This window comes from Cygnus olor, chromosome 10 (assembly GCF_009769625.2).
Source record: "Cygnus olor isolate bCygOlo1 chromosome 10, bCygOlo1.pri.v2, whole genome shotgun sequence".
Lineage (NCBI taxonomy): Eukaryota > Metazoa > Chordata > Aves > Anseriformes > Anatidae > Cygnus > Cygnus olor.
The window spans coordinates 9950412-9972921 of NC_049178.1; the positions used below are offsets into that span (position 1 = coordinate 9950412).

At 55.1% G+C, this 22510-nt stretch overlaps 2 protein-coding genes across 9 annotated transcripts; one reads left to right on the forward strand and one right to left on the reverse strand.

Annotated features, from left to right (window-relative positions):
• Positions 1 to 700: 700 nt before the first annotated feature.
• DNASE1L3 (deoxyribonuclease 1 like 3) lies at positions 701 to 5531 on the reverse strand. The gene is made up of 8 exons (XM_040568802.1): positions 5365 to 5531; positions 4200 to 4288; positions 3749 to 3841; positions 3498 to 3610; positions 3014 to 3126; positions 2154 to 2311; positions 1331 to 1427; positions 701 to 1084 (listed from the first exon to the last, which is right to left on the reverse strand). The coding sequence occupies exons 1-8, from the start codon at positions 5494 to 5496 to the stop codon at positions 956 to 958; spliced, it is 924 nt and encodes a 307-aa protein (XP_040424736.1). The 5' UTR covers positions 5497 to 5531; the 3' UTR covers positions 701 to 955.
• Positions 5532 to 7444: 1913 nt separating this feature from the next.
• ABHD6 (abhydrolase domain containing 6, acylglycerol lipase) lies at positions 7445 to 22340 on the forward strand. Of its 8 annotated transcripts, none has more exons than XM_040568800.1 (10): positions 7445 to 7558; positions 13449 to 13524; positions 15137 to 15280; positions 17462 to 17618; positions 18007 to 18120; positions 18402 to 18534; positions 19288 to 19445; positions 20071 to 20125; positions 20475 to 20575; positions 21044 to 22340. In XM_040568800.1, exons 3-10 carry the CDS (start codon positions 15162 to 15164, stop codon positions 21218 to 21220), a joined length of 1014 nt encoding a protein of 337 aa, XP_040424734.1. In that variant the 5' UTR covers positions 7445 to 7558; positions 13449 to 13524; positions 15137 to 15161; the 3' UTR covers positions 21221 to 22340. The 8 variants fall into 8 exon arrangements, with proteins under 8 accessions (XP_040424734.1, XP_040424730.1, XP_040424727.1 ...); XM_040568793.1 differs by lacking the exon at positions 7445 to 7558 and adding an exon at positions 10972 to 11105; XM_040568794.1 differs by lacking the exon at positions 7445 to 7558 and adding an exon at positions 11233 to 11440.
• The last annotated feature ends 170 nt before the right edge of the window (positions 22341 to 22510 follow it).

A 22510-nucleotide genomic window follows, 5' to 3' on the forward strand; every position in this document is an offset into this window, starting at 1 on the left:
TAAGGACTGTGAATATTTGCCCTCACAAACTGCTGGATTAGTTGCACATTTCAGATGTCTTCTGTGCGACAGGGTTTGTACTAAATAGAGGCTGATCTGAGAAAGCAGATCACTGTGCCTTGAGGTTAAATAAGCAGCATTAAAATCTGGTTTATTGGAGAATTTTTGGCTGCCATGACTTTTCGGGGGGGGGGGGGGGGGGGGGCTAGCTCACTTCCATGTCAGGGTGCTGAAATCAGATTTTTAATTGCAATTTTGATCCTGCTCTCCTTTCACCTAGGCTCTGCAAGACTTCTCACCTGAGGCTTGTGAGCCAGGAAGGGTGGGCGCACCTGGCAGCGGGATGGGAGTGCGACCACCCGTGCGTTACTGCTGCTGCCTTGTGGCTGTGTCAGCGCCGAGAAGGGACTCTTGCTGTCTGCCCATCTGTCTTTTCCTTCTGTCTTTCCCCAAGCCCTTGATGCTGTGAGCGCTCTGCATTTCACAGACCGACCAAGTAGTCGAGTTCAGCGACGTTTTGCATGTTTTACATTGCAAGGTGCCACGCACAGCCCTGCATCCTGTTGGTGGCATCCCTGAAGCACAACACGATGCAGAAAGGTCCTGCAGCCCCTCTGCTGCTGACGGGGAGTAGTGGAGCCAGTGGGGGGGGGCCTCTGCCCCTCGGGTGTTACAAATAAAGCACGGGGAAGCATTTTGCGTTACTGCTTTACATGGGTAATTGGTACAGTAAGTCTAGCGTGCTGCTTCTAGATGATTTATTTTTGCTGCACTTACAATCAGGAAAATAACCTGAAGGTTTAATTCACCTTCACACTCTATTTTTGGTTTAACAAACTTTTTTTTTTTTTCCCCTGCTAAATATTGCACTTGCTGTGAGTATAGTGACGCTGGTCTGCTGAAAGACCTGGTGGCATCCTTGTATTGTCACTCCATGTGAGCAGATCCAGCATGCTCATGAGTTTGCCTGGCGATTCTTTCTTCCTCTCCTCTTCTTTGAGAACTTGGATTTTATCCAGTCGAAGAAGCCGCCCTTTGCTTTCAACTCAAACTCCACTGGGAAGTGGTCGCTCACCCCCAGCGCCTGCAAGGGGTGGGCACAGGGGTGCTGGGAGCATCCACGCGCCTTCCAGGCCCTGTTTGGAGGGGTTCTGGTGGCGCTGGGAGGGGACACGTGCATGCTGTGTCACTTTGGGAGGATGCATGGCCCAAGCTGTGCCCGTATCTGCACCTCCCTGCTGCAGGGAGATGGCTCTGTGCTGGCCAAGGTGGGCCGCGTTGGCCCTCCCAGGGGAACCCGGTGGTGCCGCGTGGGCTGTGCTGTGCCTACCTGCTCCTCGGTCATCTGGAAAGCCGTCTGGAAATCAAAGATATTGATGGAGTGCGGCATGACGGCTTGGCTGAGCTGCTCCCCGCTGACCACGATCCTGTGAGGGGCAAGGGAATGGGGCACCGGTTCCACAACCAGTGGCAGCCATGCCAGTGGCCGCAGAGGTGGCCTCCACGCAGGCACAGATACAAAAGGTTTGTCCCCACCTGGGGTTGGCTGCGGAGAGATGCCAGCAGCTGCTTTTGTGCCACAGCTGTCTGACTGCTTTCCTTGGCAGCGAGACACCCAAATACCTTGGCCTTGGAAGCCAACGTGCAATGATGTGCATCGAAACCACCACAGAGCTCAAAGCAGGAGTCTGGAGACAGAAGCCACCAAGGACTGGGGTGTCCCAAAGTCAGGCTTTGATGCAGGAGCTCTTTAAAGGGGTTGAAGCCCTGGCTGCCCCTGTGCTCTAGCAAGCTGCTGCACGCCCTGTCCCTGCCGAGGGAGCTGCCTGCCCCAGCAGGACTTGCCGTATGCCGGGTCTGGGCGAGGCTTCACACCAGCTGTGCAGAACAAGGCTCTGCATTTGTCCCTTCAGATTATGAGTGCAATAACAAGAACCTCAGCACGAAACCGTGGCACAAAGCTGGCATCGCCAAGGCCCCTCTGCAGCAGGGCAGCTGCAACTCTCCCTGCTGATGGGATGATTTCAGATCCATCCCCAAAGCAACGCAGTTTGCTTTGTCTGACAGTCAGTGACACCTTCCCATTGCTTTTTTTTTTTTTTTTTTTATGTGAGTGTTTTGTGCAGGGATTGGTTGGGCTGTGAGCTGTTTACCTGTCATATGGGCAGCTTGTGCTGCTCTTCACCGTGGTGTCATTTTTGTCACCAATTAGCCAGGCGAACTCCGAGTAGGTCCTCAGCCGGATGTTCTTCCAGTGCTTCCGGGGAACGTAGCTGCACCCGGCGTTGAAGTCCCCCATGAAGACGAAGTTCTGCAAGGCAGGAGGGATTTCAAAGGCAGTCGTGAGGATAGATCTTCAAAATAAGACCAGTAAGGGTTTCTATGGTCCACAGAGGTGACGAGCGGCCCTTGCAGTGCATGCAGCGAGTGCTCAGGAGCGCTGTGGGGCTTGGTAGGGGCCGTGCACCCAGCCTGCTGCTGCCTGTGCCGAGCTGGCACCCCCGGGGCGCACGGGGGATAGGCACTGCTGATGTCAGGGGAGGTTTCCCTGATCTGGACCCACATAAGAAGAAAAACCTAAATATTTTACAATCCTAGGGAAGCACACGCTAGTCCATTAACGGAAGAGCAGAAAAGAGTATGAAAAAAAAAAAGGTACTTTTCCTGGAGGATGTTCTGCACCTCTGATGTAATGTAGTTACCAATGAGCTCCTGATTTTGATGGCTGTGCTGCTCAGGATGAGCCCTGCACTTCCCAGCTCCATCCCTGCCTGGCTGGGAGCCAGAGAAGGGGCTGGCAGAGAAGGGGCAGGCAATGCACCCCTCTGAGGTGTGGCGGTTTTACTGGGGATCACATTTACTGGTCAAAAGGTGGAGACCTCAATGAATGTACGTCAAAGAGATGCTCAAAATCTGGGGCTCAGTGTCAACAGTTTTCAGGTTGTCAGGCTCTGAGTACTGTGCGGGGTGAATGAGTCCCAGAGCTGCTATAGTAACACATGTGGCAACCAACCTTGGTGTCCCAGCGCTGTTTTACGTCTAAATACACATCATAGAGCTCGTCGATCTCCCGTACTGCCATCTCCGGTGTGGTGTGCAGAGGGACTACAGCGAACTCTTTGACAGCTTAAAAACAAAGCAAAAGAAAAGGAAATAATATAATGGTTAAACACGCAATGAATCACAAAGAGACTGGCTTGGAAGCCAGAAGAGTTTTCTGAAAGAAGAAACAGCTTCTGCTTTGGCTGCACATCAGAGGGCATTTGCTGGGTAATTGCAGCATCTGCAGCACGAGTGCTGAGGCCAAGCTGGGGATGTGAGGACATGCCATGCTGCTGCAAACCTGCTCCAGACCCACGTGCCACCAGTGCAGGACAGAGCTGCCAGGCCCCTGGGGCTGCTGAGGGGCAGGTGCTGCGGCGGGGGGCTCGGACACTGCCCCTTACCCACCCCAGCCCCGCCACCAGCAGAAGGACACGTTTCTGAGAGCATCCCACCAGTTTTTGGTGACTGGAACCAGACAACGAAGGGCTCTCTGGAGAAGGCATCCTCGTCCCCGGGCTGGGTGTCAGGGTACTGGTAGGTTTGTTTCACCGATACCAGATTTTGCCTGCAATGGAATAGCAGAGCTCCTGGAGGTGCTCGTGGCTCGCTGGACGTGCATCCCATCCCCATGCTGCAGGAGGGCAGGGTGACGTGCTGTGGACTGGCCACGGACGGGCATGCTGTCCCTGCCGAGCACACTTGCCTGTAGATGAAGGCGTACTGCTCCTTGTAGGTCTTCCTGCCCAGCCGCCCGCTGACCATGCAGCTGTATTCCTCCTCCTGCCCTTTCGTCTGGCTGGAAGGAGAGGAGCTGCCTTAGCTCACTCCCGTGTTGCCAGAGGCAGAGGAGCTGATGTCCCATGGGTCTCACATCAGCGCCTATGCCCCGGGTGAGAGACTGGCTGCCTGGCTTCAGAGGGGGATATGGAGACAGAATCGTCTTAGAGATGGGCACAGACTGAGTGTCCTGCCCAATTCTTGCCTGCTATGAGGTTTATTTATTTTTAAGCTTTCCTTAGAAACATCCAGCCCAGGCTGTGGTCAGAGCTGGTCTGTGCAGCACAGGGACGCCCGCCTGGCCACGCGGCCTCCTGCCCTCCCGCAGTGCCCATGCCTCACGTGTGCTGGCCCAGGGGCACAACACATTGTTTTACCCGGAGAGCTTCTCCACCAACAGGGGACACGTCCTGTTCTTGGCTTCCTTTATTTCCATCAGCAGCATGATGTCGCAGCGAGAGATGATCTGCAACAGGAAAGAGCAGAAGCAAGCCTGGAGCATTAGGAAGAGGCTAGAAAGAAGTGGTTACTGGTGCGAAGGAAGTCCTTTGTGGAAGGAGCAGAGCGCTGCCCCCGGGGTCCCGGAGGCGGGCAGCGACTCGAGCAAAGCCCTTCTCCTTTTGGTGCTGCTGCCGGCCCACGCAGGAGCTGGGAGAGGGAACTTGGGAGCAGGGCATTTTTGGGGCTGCAGTGTGAGCTGGTTTTGTTGTTCAAATTTTGCGGGTGATATTTGTGAGAAAAAGCCCCTTTCTTCCCCTAAAACCATATCAAATGCATATGCTGCCATCATTTACTTTATCTTGCATGTAGCACTGACTATAGTAAAGACAGTCCCGAATGGCAGGTCTAATCCCTTTGCAACAAACCCCTCTTCTCCAGCTCTTCACAACGGCGGGATTAAAGCACAGAGAGCAGCAGCCCCTCCTGCTGCAGCTTGGTGCACGTGGGCATGCTACGAGCACCGGCACCACGTCCTCTGCCACCGTGGTGTCACGGATGGTGCTTCCAGGCTGCAAGTCCGCAACCTGGCTCCTTCCACTAGAATGGAAAAGTTATCTTCAGCTGCCACAGAGCTAGCAAGTTGGTGAGGTTTTGTTTAAATAAATTAGCACGCAGGTTTTTCAGTTTTGCACCACACTCCAAGATGATACTCTGCTATCTTGAGAATACATTTAATTAGGCAAGGATATTTCAGAATAATTAGCACATGAGCAAGGTAAATAATGTATCGCAAAACAAAGCTCTGTGGATTCAAAGCAAAAGCTATTTTTACTGCGCACAAAAATTTTCATCCTTTTCCTAACTCAATTTCCAAAGGAAATAGCAAATGCTGTTTCTGTTATACTCTCACGCAAGCTAAAATAACTGTGAATGCCCTGCTCAACTGCAGGCTTGATTTTCACTCTAACGGTATAAATGGTTTCAATTATTCACTCATTCTTTTACTTGAAATTCAAGTATGAATAAATAAAGTGCGAGATTATGCGGATAAGAAGCCCCTGCAAAGCTCCACATCTGTTTCCCCCAGGCAAATGAACGTACCTTTACTACGACATCCATGACTTCAGGTCTGCCTATTTTTGTCTCTCCAAAAGACCTCACATTGAAGGAGCAGATTTTCAGGCTCAGAGATGGGCTGAAATAGAAGAGCGAGAACAAGACAAAGAGCAACATCTTCAGGGCCTCGGACAAAATGAGCCGCTGGGAGTGTGCCTATAAATATATACACGTGTGTGTGCATGTGCGTGTGTGTTTGTGCATCCGTCCCCCTGCAGCCAGCTGAGAGGTCAAAACGCACGCTCAGTTTTGTCAATCAAAAGCACGAACAGGAATTGCCATTTCCTCCTTTCCCTCACTTCCGTCTCCCAAGGCAGCACTGAGACTTTGAACTTCTGCCCTTTGGGGACAACCCACTTTTCTGAGCTGGCCTCTGCGTCCCAGAGAGGCAACTGCTCTGCCGGCCCCCAGCACCCCTCCTGATGGGGAGGCACCCGCCGTGGGGTGCCCACCAGCCCTGGCCACCAGCTGGGGCCACCCTGGGTCAGGACCAGGCTCCCTGGGTGAGCCTGGAGGAGCAGGAGGTGGAGGGGGTGGGTGGTGAACGGGTCTGGGAGGCAGCGGTGGGGAGATGGGGATGCCTGAAGGGCGCTAATGGTGGGCACCAAAAGCTCCGGTGAGAGGGAATGGTGGTGGGATACCCTGAACATGGAGGTTTTGACTGTGCCCATGTTTTGTTCTGCTTCTTCGCCCTGGCTCAGCCATCCCAGCCCAGTAACGGGCAGGTACGTGATGGCCCCAGCCCCAAAATCTCCCAGCCAAGTGTCCCCAGCAAACAGCAGTCCTGGGCTGCTGGCCCAAGGAGCCTGCATGTGGCTCAGACCCGTGCTGCACAGTGGATGGGAAAGGAGGTATAACAAGAAGTCAGGCCAGATGGTGTTATGCATTCTGGAATTTTCTCTCGGTTGATAGTGTGCTTTCACATCCTCTCTGCTTTTCCTGAGAAAGCCCCACAGCCCCAACGTGCCGCTGCCCTGCCTGCACAGCCACGTACTGGGGAAGGGCGGCAGGGCCCCTCTTAATGCCATATCCAGAAGCACAAGCTCTAATCACCACCTAATTAATTAAACAGGTTTGTGCTGTGGTCAGAAATAACAGCAACTGTCCTGGACACCAGGGGGACAGGAGTGAGCCTGTCCCAGCTGCTTTCTCTCCTTTGGGCCCTGCTTGGTCAGGAAAGACTCCACAGGAAAACAGTAAATTATAAAGTGATGTAAAGGGCCTTTCCATGCTCAGGAGTAGCCTTGTTTTAAAGGAGGTAAGTAGGAAGCTCCTTGGCTAGAGATGGCTGCGTGTAGTTTTGGGGAACCAAAGATTTGCTGTGTTCCCAGCTGTGGGTGGCCAGGAGGGAGAGCAGCAGCTCAGGGGGGTGAACCTGCCTCCCACCTCATCCTGTGATGCTTGTGGTGTGGGGCACAGCCTCAGTGTGTGTCCGAGACACCAAAACGCCACGCCAGGCCTGCTTGTGCTACCCCAGCGTCAAAAATGTTTGCTGTGGTGCCTCTGAGGGTTTTCAGTCCTGAACCGGGTGCCCTGCCTCCTGCAGCTGTGTTTGCCCAAGGGCAGCTGCTGTCAGAGCCTGACTCAGCTCCACTTTCCCCTCCAGGCCGCACCTGATCAGAAGTACAGCCGGCGTCACCCTCTGCGGAGGTGACAGCAACACAACAATGTTACTGGATGGCTCTTGCTCCTTCCTGCACTGCTTTATCTCCCAGTTTACAGCTTGTACTCTTTGCTCCGTATCAAGCTGTAATGTGTAGTGTGAGCTCTTTCCAGCTCTGGGCTGTCCCGGACTTGTGCAAGAGCACCTCCAGCCATTCTGTGGGTGCCGTACCTGTCCCTGCCACCACACGGGTGACAAGCACCCCTGACACTGGCCATAGATATAGGAATCCTTTTTGCTTCGCTAAGGGATGCTTTTCCTTTCCTGTTTGCCCCTGCCCTGAGGGATGCTGGCACAAAAACGCTGCCTCCACCTGAGCAGCAGCTGCAGGCCGTTCCCTAATTCACCTTCCCATAAAACCTCCCCCAGCTGGGGGTAGAGGGTGTGATCAGTGGGGCTGGGGGCAGCTTGTGGTGGTGGGGGCTCTGCCTGCTTGCCCTGCACCATGCAGGTGTTGGGGCCTTGCTATTTCTGGAGCAGCGATTCAGCTCTCCATCATCTTCCCTTCCCAGGAAGGTGCTGAGGGATGGGTGGGGTGGGGTGGGATGTGTCTCTTCATTGTGTGTCTCACTGGAGTCCCTGTGGGGACACGGGATGTCTGGAGCAGCCTCCTCACCCCTCAGGCGCAGACGCTTCCTTTCAGTCATGGCCCTTGCTGCCATGCGGGGCACTCACAGCGTTGTTTTCCCTGCTGGAGAGCTGGGACTGGCGGCTCTGATGCTTCCTGCGCCCCACTGGAAGGGGCAAGGGGGAGGAAGCCATGGGCCAGGCCGCATCCCATTGTGTGTCGGCAGCGGGAGCCAGCCTGTGGTCACTGGTGGCACTGGGCAAGTGGGGCGGCCTGGGTGAGGGCCTTTGGCTTTACCACAGCTGTCAGGCAGTGCTTTATTGCCATCCCTTGGAATTTCAAGTTAATAAGTAATAGCACTGAGGCTGTTCTGTGTTGCTAAAGTTCACAACCAGGCTGCAGACCAAATATGGCCATTTGGGAAGGGATTTTATGTTGTTGTAACACAAACAGTTGTCCTCGCATCACCCTGCAGGAATCTAGAGTTAGCTGGGGGTGAAAATGAGCTGTGCAAGGTGAAAGGTGTTTGTTCGGAGTCAGCAGGGTCTCCTTCCTTGCTCAGTCTGTCTGCAGGTCTGGAAGGTGCACGTTCTGCCTGGTACGTCACTGCTGGAGCACAGATCCTTGCTGTGCAGGGCTCTGACAGGGTTTTCCTTTAAACGTGATACCTCTGTGTTGGTCAAGTAGTGATTTAAAGCAGGAAAGCCTGCCTGCGAAGGCAGTTCAAGGTAGAGTGCCTCATCATGTTTTCAACCTCTTGAGCAAGGCTGTGTAGCTGAGGCGCAGAAGAACTTGGGATGCTCTGAACTGAACCCTCGAGTAAGCCCTTGACGCGTGGCAATTAGACAGGGCTTTGAAGTACACAGACACAAAGGTGTTGCAGCCACCAAATAAGCAAGGGTTTTTTTGTGACTATTAGTATGCAGCAATTGTTAGCAGTTAAACATGCAATTAAAACACGTGTAATATGTGCAACAACTCTGAGTCAAAAAAGTATCATTGAAAGCTGCTAAAAGTCTTGCTTCAAAGCGCTGTGGGAGCCAGGTATGCTTGTTGCTGTGCTCCCTGGTTGTGTGATGAAGGTGCTGGGAGCCTGCCCCTGCCCCCGGGCTGCATTTTGTCCTCCCGTCATTACAAGTGAGGTGCTCTTAGCAGCCGGTCCTGGGGTGTCCCTGGGGCTGCTGGCAGCACCGTGCAGTGAGTGGGAGCAGGCAGGGAGGATTCATCCCAGGAAGGTGACTCACATCGCCGGAGCGGCGCGCGGTCACTTGTGGTTGCAAGTAATCGCGCCGTGCTCTCTGCGGATGCGTGACCCAGCGGTGGAAAATAGCGTGGAAGCCTTTTATCTGGTGAAGCAGTGCTGCTCTCCAGCTTGGTGAAGCCAGAGCTTTGGTTATCCGTAGCTACCCAGGCCTGGGTACAGCCAGAGTTTCCGCTTTCCTATGGGAAACAAGATGGTTTGTGGTTGTCCTGCTGCCTCCTTTCTGAGGGCAAAGGCCAGCCAACTCTGATTTATTTTTTTCCTGGCTGAAATCCTGTGGCTATTCTGATTTAGAAATGTGTTTTTGTTTCTGACTACATGCTAAGTCATCTGCCCCTCTCCTCACAACATCACAGCCGTGCTCCTGCCCTGGTGGGACGCACCGCTCCTGACGCTGGGACCAGGAATAAAGAATTTCAGCTGAGGGACAGGGTGGCCAGCACCTGGCTACGAAACACCACCACCAGCCATGGGGTGAGATGGGGGTGCCCCCATCCTGTTCAGCTGCCAAAATGGGCCGTGTCTGTACTGAGAGGAGACACCAGGCACACAGGGCAGGTTAGTGCAGGCACCGGTCTTCAATGTGAGCACCAGTGCTGGGATTGCTGGAGCAGGCCAGCACAGGGTACGTGGGCTCCCAGCTAGCTCCCACCATGATTCAGCACAAAACCATTGCAAGTTTCTGCTTCAGCTTCTCTATTTAAGTGTGGTGGTTCATCATGGCTGTTTGCAGGGGGTTCCTGCCAGGTGACTTGCACCAAACACCCCCTTTGTAACTCACTGCCCGCACATGTCCTGCGGGAGGTGCCCTGGGCTGCTCCAGCCTCGCGCCTGGCACAGCAGGTGTGGACAAACAAATATGATGCAAACACCGCTGAGAAACTCATGAAATGACTCATATGCCTGCTTAGGTCACCTTAGTCGGAGCTCTTCTTTGCTTAGCCTAACTTGGCTGGGAAGTTCTTTAAATGACTCTCCTAAAACAGCTGTGCCTTGGCTTCACCAGCCCAGTTAGAAACCAGGATTTTGTTTATTGACACCATCCTGAGCTGGCAGCACAGCTGGATTATGTCTGCTTTAACTTGCCTGTACTTGGTTCGATGAATGTCTTCTGACAGCTCATGTTATCAAAAGCTTTGGGTTATTGGAGTAAACTCTGACCTGTAAAGCTGTGTGCGCCAGTTCTTGCAGCTTTTCCAGCCAGGCAGGCCAAAGGAACATGCTTTATCAAGGTGCATATGGTGAGAATTTGATGTGGTTTGCTTGTGATTATTCAGGAGCTGATGTTATTTCTAATTTAATTATCTCATATTTTTGGGCCTGGTGCAAGAGGGCTGTGCAGCCTCTGTTTAGGGTGCAGCACTGGATTTTGCCCTTGTATCCCTGCAGCCACTATGCTGTATCCCGTTTACATCCCTGATGTAACCCGTTGCATCCACCTCTGTATATGCTTGTTGTAACCCCGTTGCAGCCACACCAAATCCCCTCCTATATCCCTATTGCAACCCCTCTATCTCTGCTGCATCCTCAGTGCACCCCCCTTGCACCCCAGCTGTATTTGCTTTGTATACCTCTATATGTCCTCAGCATGCCTTCCTCGCAACCTCCCTTCTGCAGCCTCATTTCAGCCCCCTCCCACCCCATTGCATCCCCCTTGCAGTCCCTTTGGATCCTGTTGTAACCCCGCTGCCCTCCCATTGCATCACCTCACTCGCTCCCAGTGCGGTACCCCTTGTACCCCCACGGAAGCCCCATGATCTTGCACCCCTGTTGCATCCTCCCTGCACCCCTATTGCATGGCCCCCTTGCACCACGGTTAAAGTCCCATTGCAGCTCCATTATATCCTCCCCTTTCACCCCTGTTGTATCCCTCACAGACCCCCCCTGCAACCCTATTGCACCCCCCCCGGACAACTCAATTGAAGCCCCATTACAACCCCCCATTGCAGCCCCCCCTTGCACCCCTATTACATCCCCCCCCTGCACCCCACTTCACCCCCTTTCCCCCCCACCCCCTCGCACCCCACCTGAACCCCCTTCCTCTCCCACTGCAGCTCCCTTTGCACCTCCCCGTTGCATCCCCCCCCCCCGCACCCCCCCGCCTCTCCAGCGCCGCCGGTGCGCTCCGCTGCGCCCCCGCGGAGCCTCGCCGGTACCGGCGCGGAAGGGAGGGCGCAGCGGAGCCGCCTCGTTTCGCCCAGCGCTGCCATTGCAGCACGGCTCGGCTCGGCACGGTAAGCGGGGGGGGGGGGGGGGCGAGGAGCTGATGGAGGCAATGCTGGGGCCGGGGGGCACCGTTCCGCCGTCCGCCCCCGCTCCCCGGTGCCTCCCGGCCCTGGTATTGACGGAGGCGGGGAGGGAGGAGGAGACTGGGGGAGAAGCCGAAAGGCCTTGGTTGGAAGGCGAGAGGCAATTTTTAACGATTTATTTAAAAATCGTAAAGAATTTGCTTTCGAATTAAAAATAATAATAATAATCGGAAAGCAGGGCACGAAGGGGAGGAGAGCAGTGATGCTGCTCGGGCACCGCTGCCTAGAGGATGCCGTCATTGTGCTGGGGCAGGTTTCGGGTGTGTGCGTGGGGGGAGATGTATGGGGGGGGGGGGGGGGGGGCTGTGTGCCGGCAGGGGGGTCCGGGAGGTGGCCCCCAGCACCCCAACCCCACCCCCGGGGGGAGCTGAGTCCGGGCGCACTCGTGACATCAGCTGCGCCGAGCATCCGCATCCGTGTGTGCAGCGGGATGGGGACGGCGGTGGGCTCCTGGCATGGGGACAGACACGTTATGGGTTCCCGAGCCATCAGCTGGCTGGTGGCACGGCTCCGGCTGTCCCCAGGCTGCCGGCGGTGACGCTGATGGCTCGTCCCCGGGTGCAGCACCAGGGCCGGGGGCTCTCCCACGCACGTTGGCGAGCCGCGCCGTGCAGATGCAAGTGGGTCAGAGATGGGCGCTTTATGAAGCGGCGCTGCAGAAATAATGATCTCATTCCTGCCGTCTATAAATAAGTGAAGGTGAAAGGGCACATTTCCTACTTCCAGCCCTCCAGAGGCTGGATTAAGACAGAGAGCTGGCTGATGGACAGAGATCATGCAAATACCAACAGATCTGAAATTATAACTGCACCCTGACTGGTATCCGAAAGGTCACGCTGCAAAACATACCTCTGAGGAGCTGTAATGTTAGGGGTGTCATGGATTATGGTCAGTGGTGTTTTGCTGGGTGTTGAGGCTGATGAGGGGGAGGTGGTTTCCAAGGAAAATGTTCATTTGCATGTTGCTGGGTTTTCCTACCCGGGTAGTGGTGTGTCAGGGCTCCTGGGGCCCTCTTTCAGCTGCTGAGGCCCGCTAAAGCCCCCTGTTTCTGCAGTGGGAACTTAAAATTGCCTGATGTTTGCTCTTCGAGCAAAAATTTGAGTATGCTTAAATGTGCTGCTGGTCTTTTGGATATTTGGAGATTTAAAATTGGTTGGTCTGCAGGTCAGAAACCGGCAGCTGTGGGCACGGGGAGCAGCGTGCAGGGGAGCAGCCCTGCGTGTGCGGCACGGACCCGTAACCTTTACACTTGAATGTTGACACATCTGATTAGTGGGTGTGCACAGGGGATTTCTCCGGGTGAAAATTCTCCCTGGCCTTGCACACAGTGCAGTGCATCCCTCCCCAGCCAGAGCCTGCTGAACCAGGCTGCACTGTGAGGCCACAGCCCCCCCCGGCACCCCTGTGCAGCCCCCGCCAGCCCTCGTCCCGTCAGAGAGGTTCGCCCTGTGCCTGTTGCAGCCGAGACCTGCTCCGTGAGCAGCACCAATCCTATTGCAAAGCCTCCTGGTCTCCCTGGGTAACGAGCTGAGCTGCTTCACATTTGTGGGTTTGGGTGTTGGTTTTTTTTCTTTTGAGCTAAATGCAGGTTTCTAATCCCACACACTGGCATGTGCTGCTGCTGCGTCTTACACGGGGCTTGAAAAAAATCAATATGTACATCTGAGCTGCACCGTTAGATCTTCTCTGGCCTCCTGGGATGATCCAACAAGCTTGAAAGAGAAAAAAATACTGATGGGGATCCCAACCTTGCCCACAGTAACTTGTCCTTTTGGCCAGTGGCCCTGGGGACTCATCAGCATCCATCGGTGGTGCACCCCGCTAGCTGTGGGGGCTTGGCAGGGCTGGGGGCACCCCTCCAGCCTGCCCGGATCCCTGGCTCTGGGGCACCCCCCAGCCCCTTCCCAGCAGCTGTGGGATGCGGGGGCCAAACGGGTGGCCCTGGTTCAGCATCCCGTGCCCTGCCACGAACTCAGCCTTATCACTGCCATCCTCTTGTGCCCCACGCTTGCACTGCCTAGCTTTTCCTTTTGGCTCCGCCAGTGGCTCGCACTTTGGTCCTGCTCGGAACGGGCGCCCTGATAGCACCGTATTGCACAAAACACCATATTTACACAAATAGGGGAAAGGTTGGTCAGAAGGCAACGATGATGTATCTGGAAGGGGAGCTGCTTCCTTAAATACCCTGAAGTGGCTGCTTTCCGTGCCTGCAGGGTCAGAAAGAAGGCAAGCAGGAGAGCTCCTAACCTTGTTTTCCTCTTCTGACAGTGCTTGCGGGCGCTGCCGACACCCACAGCAAGCGGGACCTGTGCCGAGAGGAGGAGCAGGAGGGGATCTCTGCAGAGTAAGCTGGGCTTTCCAACACCTCTCCCCTTGGTGTTTTGCTTTCCAAGAGCTTTGGAGGTGGAAGAGCCGAGGTGGTGACCCGGGGGCAGTGGCCCCTGGCCTGCGCTTCGCCCCTGCACCGGCCCCGCTGTGGGCTTCTTGTCCTAGTGGGTCTGTCGGTGTCATCTGTTTTCTGTGCCTCATTTCTTCCCTATTTTAGTGGCGTAGCCAAAGGCAACAAGTGCTCACGGGTGGGTCTGGGTGCTGCAGCCCTGCTCCCGGGCACAAGGTGGACCCGCTGCACAAAATGTGGGCTTACGGGCAGGCTGCGCAGGGAGCAAAGGTCTTTCTAGAAAATGTTAATTAAACAAATAATGTGTGTTGTTGAGGCTTGAAGAAGTAACTGACGTTTGGTTTTGTTAAGGAGGTGTCTAATGCAAATATTTACTGTATTCGTCAAATTTCAGTTACTCCCTTTTCTCTCTGGGGAAGAGGGAGAACCTGGATTTTGCTACAGAGCTTCTCTAAACTTTATATCTCAGCCATATGTAATTTGTGTTTTTAATGTGACTCAGTATTACAGTGTCGGTGTGGGAGAGGATATCACCGTGGTGACTTGGTTCCTGTTTTGCAGCATAACATGACAGTTAAAGGAAGCAGAAATACCCTGCCTGCACTGACGTGGGGAAACGTGGGGGGCAGGAGGAGCGATGGTGGGGGACATGAGGTGCTGGAAACGTTTTGTTTTATAACTGTGACCAAAGAGCTAGCGCTGAGGAAATGGACGAGGCATACATTGGTTAGCAGCAGGAATTAAAGGCTGTGTGTGTGTAACAGGGTTTAATCCCTTAATGAGAAAAATATATCCATGCTGCCCATGAGCAGGAGAGCGGAGCAAGGAGCTGCATGAACGCTTGTCTTTGTGTGCGATACCTGCTGGAGACTTTGTCCTGAGGATACTCAGGAGCTGGGATGGGACCTGGGAATGGCAGCAAGGGCAAAATGCTTCTAGGGCAGGGGGAAGGACAGCGATATTTCAATGCTGTGTCAGGGACGGGGATGAATTTGTCTCAGATGAGGGCGGGTGGCCAAAGAGCACCCTGCCAGGTTTCTTCTATCACTTCCCGAGAGCACTAATAGGCTCTGCTCCCTTGATTAGTTGGTGGCTGTGCGGAGCGGTAATGAGTCTGGAGCCAGGCTCAAACCGTGAATTCTAGGTCAGTGGTTGTGTGCTGGGGATTTGGGAGCAGGCAGGGGAGGTGGGAGGGAGCTGGGCACCCTAAAGCAACGTGGAGCTGGCGTGGGGGCAGCCCTGCGGGGCCACCAGCATCTCATGGGTGTGGGGCTGCGTTTGGTGGGTTTGCCAGGCGCTGCAAAAACTGAACCCCATCAACGCTGCCTCAGTCCGTGCCCATCTGGAGGCTTATTGCCCTCTTGGGATGGGCGCTCTGTGAGGATAACATCGCAGTAGACATCATTCAGGAGCTGGAAGAAATACTGAGCTTTAAAACTGAAAGACAGTTTGCTGCACTGCTTTTTTCTCTCCTTTGCCTCTTGCACTGCCACTTTCCTTTTCTCCTGGCTGCGGAGATGTCATTTAGCACTGACTGACCCTCACTCGATGCACACAGGTAGGGCCGGGCCGTGAGGAGCAGCATGGACCTGGATGTGCTGAACATGTTCGTCATAGCCGGTGGCACCCTGGCCATCCCCATCCTGGCCTTCGTGGCCTCCTTCCTCCTGTGGCCCTCGGCACTCATCCGGATCTACTACTGGTGAGTGAGTTACTCCGGCTGCTTGCATTTCAGCGTGGGGGGCTTGAGCATTTTAGGAAGGACGGGGCTGCGGCCGGGCCAAGAATTGCTGTTCCTGCCCTCAGCCCCAGCAGGCTGGGGGCCCCCCAGCCTCCCTGAGGTCACCCGCTCCCTCCTGGTCTGGGATCTGCTCCGAGGGCAAGGCCTCTCCTCGCACCAGCAGTTATGGAGGGGGCTCTCCCCATTCTCCCCCTCTCCTCTGGGCTGAGGCACCAGAGAGGTCTCAGCGATGGTTTTCTTTACCCTGTCCTTTCTGATAACAGCAGGCAGGCGCCACGTCCTTCAGTCGTGGTTCGTCCCTGGAAATTAGCGATAAGCATGCTGTTGGCTTTCATTTCTGGGTTTGTTGCGGAGGAAAGCCAAACTAGCGCTCCTCTGGGAAGTCGGGCAGTGTCCCGGTGTCTCACCCGGCCTCCCGCGTGGGCTGCCGGCACGTGCCAGCAGCAGATGGTGGCTCCCGCCGTCCTGCTCGCAGGTGTTCCTGACCAAAGTCACCTCCTGACAGAGCAGGCCGCTGTCCTGCCCCACTGCTCGGCCGTTAAGGCCGTCTTTCTGAGCTTTCTGAGGGAGCGTTCACCAGCAGCACTTTGATCAAAGCAGCTGGGAGCTGGCAGGGGGTGAGGTGCCTCCAGCCCCCGCAGCCGAAGCGGCACAGGGGGACACAGCTCCTCACACCATGTGGTGAGGCAATGCGTCGCCTCATGAACCAGGGCAGGTGCCAAGGGCCATCGGTGGGACCTGGGGCCGAGCCTCACATGGCAAAGGTGATGTGCTTCTCCCGTATCTGACATCTCAGTATCTGTGAGTTAAGTGAGCCGGCTTGTCAGGGACCAGGAATTGGTGCAGACGTTGCCAGCTCGGTCAGTGAAAGGATTTTTCCTTCCCACGTCCTGAGTGGATGACGGAGGGTAGGGGGGACAATGATGGGCTGCAGGTCAGAGGAGCACAGCCGGAAAAAGGTGTTTGTGCCAGGTGGGGTTTGATAGGAGTGAAGCCTTTGGAGGGACATTGGCAGAGATGGCAGGGGAATGAGGGGTGGGGGGCTGGCGCTGGGGAGCTTCGTGTTGAGAAGGGGTGAGAGAAGAGCCCACAGCATTGTCCTTCAGGGGCTGAGTGAGAGGAGAAAGCAGCAGCACATCCCTGGGACACCTCTCCCTTCTCCCATCACTCACTTCCCTCTGTATTGTCACCACTGCCATTGCTGCACGCATCCTCAGCTGCTGTGGCACAGGGCCACGCAGGGACCTCGGTGGCTGATCGTGCCCCACCGCCGCTAATGGGGGCTGGGAGGCACCCGGGGCCACCGGCCTCTGCTACCCGCGGGGTTAATCGGATTAGCTGCTGCCACTAAGCCTGTTAACACCTTGCAGGGGATCAGTTCAGCTTTGCGCAGATTATTTTGTCTTCCGCTCAATTGATCCATCGGGATCAGTTGCTAAAAATGTTATCATCTTGCCCATCGGTAGTTTACACCGGTGCCTTTGAGGCGAGCACTCTTAAGACACTTATTCAGGGAGAAATTCACTTCTCCTTGTAGGACCGGCACACGGCCACGATGCTGCCTAAGTCCCCCTAACTCCCTCAAAAAAGGGATTATGATAAAAGAGGATTGCGCTATGCATAAGCTTTGAGTGGGCAGAGAGCTAGGACAGCCCAGCACAGTGTTGGTGACCTTGCTCTTGTGTCTTGTGTAAATTTTGATGTTGTGTACAAAAGTATCTGGAAGCATCTTGGCAGCTGGGAGTCGCCCAGCAGTTGCCCTGACAAGGGTCACTTTTGGCCATAAGGGGAAATGCAGAGAAACCGTGCCTGCTCCTCAGTCCTGGACCGCACGTACACATCATGTGTCCAAAGTGTCACTGGTAATCTCCGCCCAGGTCCCCTCTAGCTGGTAATTTCACTGCATCGTCCTTCACCAGGCTGCAAGCCTGCTCTGCTGGGAGCTGTCTGCACCTGCTTTCAGAGAAATGGCCTGGCTTTCCTTGGGGTCAGGCCGGTATCACCTGAGTGGGGACGGCCACCTCCAATCTTTGTGTGGCTGTAAGCATGTTTTTAAAGATCATTGGGGTGGCATATGGGGAAGAGGTCCTCTTGTGCCCTGGTCTTGCCTTGCTCCTGGAGTTATTTTCTCCTTGTTTCCAGGTACTGGCGTCGAGCGCTGGGTATGCAGGTCCGATACGCCAACTACGACGACTATCAGTTTTGTTACTCCTATAGAGGGAGACCTGGGTACCGGCCGTCTATCCTGATGCTCCATGGCTTCTCAGCCCACAAGGACATGTGGCTGTCCATAGTCAAGGTGGGGCGCCGCTCCTCCTGTCACTACTTAGGGAATCAACAGTCCTGGGCTTGTGGGCAGTGCAGGGACCGCAGAGCTGCATGCGTGGTCTGGGATGGTGTCTGTAAGGTGCTAGGAGTACCCCCAGCTCTGTGCTCAGTGTCTGTTGAATCCTTTGCATCCCTCTGACATGCAGGGTAAGAGTAGTAGCAAGTCTTGCCTGTGGTTTCTCAGCATTTCACCCCTGGTATGTGAGCTGATTTATTCTAGAGCAAGAGTAACCGAGGGCTGCTGGGAGGAAAAAAAAAAAAAAAAACATTCCCACCGCAGTTACCAGCCCCCATCTTTCCCCCCATGAATTTCCCAGCATTTCCCCACTGGTGTAACCGCCCCCGTTTTGTTCCGGCAGTTCCTCCCCAAGAACCTGCACTTGGTGTGCGTTGACATGCCTGGGCACGAGGGCACAACCCGCTCGGCCTTGGACGATTATTCCATTATGGGACAAGCGAAGAGGATCCACCAGGTAAAGCCCCATTGCCACCTGGTCCCGCTCCTTGTGCCTGCCCTGCAGTGTGTCGGCACTGGTGAGGCCACTGGTGCTCTCAGTGCTTTGCTCCTGCTGTGCCTGGCCTTGAAACCACACAGGGATGTGAGGGATGCTGGTTCCTGCGTGGCCCCGCTCCCTCCCATGGCCCTTCCTGGGCTGCCAGGACCACTGGCCTCAAGGTTTTGAGTTGAATTTCTCTAATGACCCCACACTCTTGCTTCCCCTGCCCTAAATATGCTCCTTCTGCCCCCGTGCAGTTCGTGGAGTGCATCAAGCTGAACAAGAGGCCCTTCCACCTGGTCGGCACCTCCATGGGTGGGAACGTTGCTGGAGTCTATGCCGCGCAGTACCCAGAGGACATCTGCAGCCTGACTCTTATCTGCCCCGCGGGTGCGTAACATGAGGAGGGGGAAACGTGGAGGAGAGTGAGCGGGAGCTGGTGCGAAAGCCCAGAGCAGTGCTGAGGGCAAAGTAGACCTTGCCTGTTAGTGCAGTAATTTTGGATATAATTAATATGTATAGTCTGAAATTCTCTGGCAGGGCACACTGCCAGGGCACAGAGCACACAGGAGGAAATCCCAGCCCTGCCCAGATTGCTGTTCTCCAGGGCTTTGGAGTTTGCCCTTCTGTGCCACAGCTAGAGCTGAGCCAGGGGCAAATGGGTGCAGGGCAGAGGGCTTCCACCGGGGGCTGTGCTGCAGCTGTGCTGCTCCAGCAGCTCCTCCCTGCACCAGATCAGCTCCAAGATGAGAAATCAGTAACGAAGCAAATCAAAACATCACCTAGCCGCCACGAGCCCTGCTCCTCCCCCTCTGGAGGGGTTTTGGCTGATACCTCCTGTGTTACTGGATGCGTGACCCCTGTGCGGGGTCTGCACTGCTGCCAGATTTCCAGCCTCTTAGGAACAGCCCTTGCAGAGGCACTCACGGGTGGGGCACTCCTGCAATTTCATGTCCTCTCCTTGACCCTGGCAGGCTGGGTACTGGTATTTGCACCCACTGTATGCATGAGGCTACGTGCCGCAGTTTTCCCCAGGTATTGGTGCCTGCCTGCAGGGAACACACCTCGTGTAGCACCAGCCCGCTGGGCACATGGTGGTCTCGTGTGGGTTCCAGTGTGTGCACCTCTTCTCCTTCGGCCCAGGTCTGCCGAGTTCCACCGACAGCAAGTTTGTCAAGCAGCTCCGGGAGCTGCAGGAGTCCGAGCGCATCGACAGGATCCCTTTAATTCCCTCGACGCCCGAGGAGATGGCCGACATGCTGAAGCTCTGCTCCTATGTTCGCTTCAAGGTGCCGCAGCAGGTGAGAAGCAAGGAGGGGATTTTGGGGTGGAAGTGGGGTTGCTTCTGCCCAGCTCTGTCCTCCAGCAGCTGGCTTCTCCCCCTGTCCTTCAGCAGCACCAGCTGAAATATCCCCACGTGAGCTTGGGCAGTGGGCTGGGATGTACAAGTGTTTTTCAATAAATATGGCTGGCAGGAAGCGCTAAATAAATAAAGAAGAAGGCTATTGTCTGGCCTGGAGGGGGATCGTTTGTTGCTTTTCTAGCAGAAGCAATGGGAATGTTAATCATCACATTGTGAGGTGAGAGGAACTTGGCTAGGGGCTCACTATTTAGCTGGTTTTCCTTAGGAAATCTGGGATGAGTAGATTGGAGAACAAGAAAAAAAACAGTAAGATAATGCCAAAAACAATTTTTTGGCAAACGAATAAAAGAAGGAAGAAAAGCAGAGTCATGGCTGAGACAGACAGCCTGCCAGCCATCGGAGGAAAAATGCCATTTTGCATCATAAAAGACCGAAATAGTTGTTGCTGAAAGGCGTGTTCCCTTAGTGCCCTGTGACAGCCGGGCGTGCTGGGGCTGAGCGATGCTCCTGGCCGCCTGCCCTGTGCTCGGCCCCACTGGCAGGTCTCTGTGCTCTCCCTGCAGATCCTCCAGGGCCTGGTTGACGTCCGCATCCCACACAACGATTTCTATCGGAAACGTAAGTGCAAGGTGGCACCCACGCTCCCCGGGCTGTCACCATGTCCCTGGCGCCCTGGCCCCACATTCCTGTGCTGAGGGCCCAAGGGAGCAAGAGGGCGAGTGGATTTGGGGATGCGTGGGTGGTGGAGCTGCTGCTTTGCCCTCGTCCTCCCAGCTGGTCCAACTCCTACCGGTGTCTGTGGGGAGGTGGGGTCGGAGGAGGATGTCTCTGTCACACCTTCACAAGGACAGCCCTTCGGGGTTCTGCCCATCGCCCCTGCCCACAGGCTGGTTCCCACCGGTGTCACAGGGGCTGCCTGCGAAGTGTGCCTCCCACATAGGACTGACTCTCCCCCTGCCCACCCTAGTGTTTTTGGAAATCGTGGATGAGAAGTCCAGGCACTCCCTCCAGGAGAACATGGGCAAGATCAAAGCGCCGACGCAGGTCATCTGGGGAAAGCAGGACCAGGTACGTAGACACCTCTTGGCTTTCGGCTCTTGGGGACCGCATCTGCATCCCTACCCACATCAATGCTGCCAAGGCTGGTGTGGGCTAGGAAGAGGAATAACATGCCAGCAGAGTTGTCTTGGCGACTGGGGGAGATGTGCTGCTCTGTGCTGTTCCGTGGGTAGGTGGCAAGGGAGAAGTGTGGGGCTCCATCTCCCTGGGTGTCCGTGTGGTTACAGGGGGAAGAGCGAAGACATCTGGAGGGTGGGAAAGGGGGCAAGACACTGGCATGCAAAGGCATGAGCTGGCACGCAGCACAGAGCCCCAGGGAGGGGGGTACAGCACGGCCCCAGCCCTCAGAGGCATCACAAGGACCACGTTCCTGCTCGGCATCTTGCCTGAGCTTGCAAAGGCATCTCCAGCAGGGTTTCTACTGTGGCCAGGAAAGCCCAGCTCCATGGCAGTGATTGTTTTTTCCCTGATGCCCAGGTCCTGGATGTTTCTGGTGCCCACCTCTTAGCGAGCGCCATCCCGGACTGCCACGTGTCCATCCTGGAGAACTGCGGACACTCGGTGGTGGTGGAGCGGCCGCGGAAGACGGCGAACCTCATGCTGGAGTTCCTGGCGCTGCTGCACAGCACGGGCAACAGCAAAAAGCAGGCGTGATGGGGCTGATGCCATGCCTGGGAGTCGTAACCTACTGAAGCGTCGATGAGTTCTCAGGGATCTTGTACAAACCGTGGTGAACGTGCCAAAGTCCCTGAGGCAGGCAGAGCCACTGATACACGAACCTGTAGCACTACTGACACACTGATCTAGGAACTCTGAGCAACCTTCGTAGATGCAGGAACAGGATCCGTACCTTTTCTACTCCTAGGTAAAAGTGAGCTGAAATGACAAAACGCTAGCCATGCAGTGTGCTGAAGCTCCCTATGCAGCCCATGTTATCCCAGTTACCTGCAGATAGCTGTTAATGACCTTTACCTGAAGTATACAAGCGCAGGAAGGGGGAAGCGCCCCGGGCCGAGACTCGCTGTGCCCCCTGCACCCAGACCCCGCGTTGCATGCCGCCGTGCTGCGAGAACCCGTGCTCCAGCGCAGCGCCCTCCGTGTAGCTCCTTACCTTGTCAGTCACGCAGGACACATGAGAAACACGCGTGGAAGGCAGACGGCTGTGTGTGCAAACCTGTTTACACTTCTGGCGAGCGGATTTTCTCCAATCCCCGAGCAGCTCCTGTGCATGTGTGATGCCTTAACAGCCCCCGGGCAGCCTGCGCGTGCAGCCAGTGCAGGGGCGAGTGCGTGTCTCGGCTCTTTTCTATCCCGTCGTGCTGCTGAACACTCCAATGTAAATAACGAACTCCTTAATGAATTCTGTGAATTCTGTGGGTGGTGACGGTGCTGGAAATGCATGGAAGAGGGGGAAGCGTGGTCGCAGTAACGGGTGGCTCCAGCGCGCCCGCGAGGCTGCCGGCGCTTGTATTTCTGAGCCATCTTCTTGCCATCGGTCCGAGGTACTACAACCTGTACATATGTTTGAAACTCCCCGGTGGTTTCTCTGCTCTTTTTGAGAGAAGAAACGTTTGTTCTTTTAGAAAATTAGAAATTTGGTGTTAATTGCTTGGTTATTGTTTCTACTACAGGAGTTGATTAAAAAAAAAAAAACATTGATAGTTTTATGTGGTAAAAGGCAGAAAAAATTGTTGGATCTCTATGGTTTCTCATATGCCACAGATTGCTGTATTCAGGGGATTTATATGGCTATTAAAATCTAGTAATTTAAAGAGTGCGCCATGTGGTGATTTCTTTTTCCTTTGGGCTTGTGTGGGATGGCAGCACCGGGGCCTTGCTTGTTTCCTTCTTTTCTCTCCACATTTCTGCAAGTTCCAGGTTTTGCCACGAGGATGCTTGGTAATATCAGGAGAGATGGTGGCAAGCGGGGAAGGCTCTATGCTC

Bases quoted from the DNA above. Each gene is read 5' to 3' on its own strand.
- DNASE1L3 (XM_040568802.1), bottom strand. From the start codon at position 5,496: ATGTTGCTCTTTGTCTTGTTCTCGCTCTTCTATTTCAGCCCATCTCTG. The intron at 3,842-4,199 runs GTAAAACAATGT...CTCTCCTTCCAG, and splicing joins TTGGTGGAGAAGCTCTCCGG to CCAGACGAAAGGGCAGGAGG. The intron at 2,312-3,013 runs GTTGGTTGCCAC...CCTGCCTTGCAG, and splicing joins AACAGCGCTGGGACACCAAG to AACTTCGTCTTCATGGGGGA.
- ABHD6 (XM_040568800.1), top strand. From the start codon at position 15,162: ATGGACCTGGATGTGCTGAACATGTTCGTCATAGCCGGTGGCACCCTG. The intron at 18,535-19,287 runs GTGCGTAACATG...CCTTCGGCCCAG, and splicing joins GACTCTTATCTGCCCCGCGG to GTCTGCCGAGTTCCACCGAC. The intron at 20,576-21,043 runs GTACGTAGACAC...CCTGATGCCCAG, and splicing joins TCTGGGGAAAGCAGGACCAG to GTCCTGGATGTTTCTGGTGC.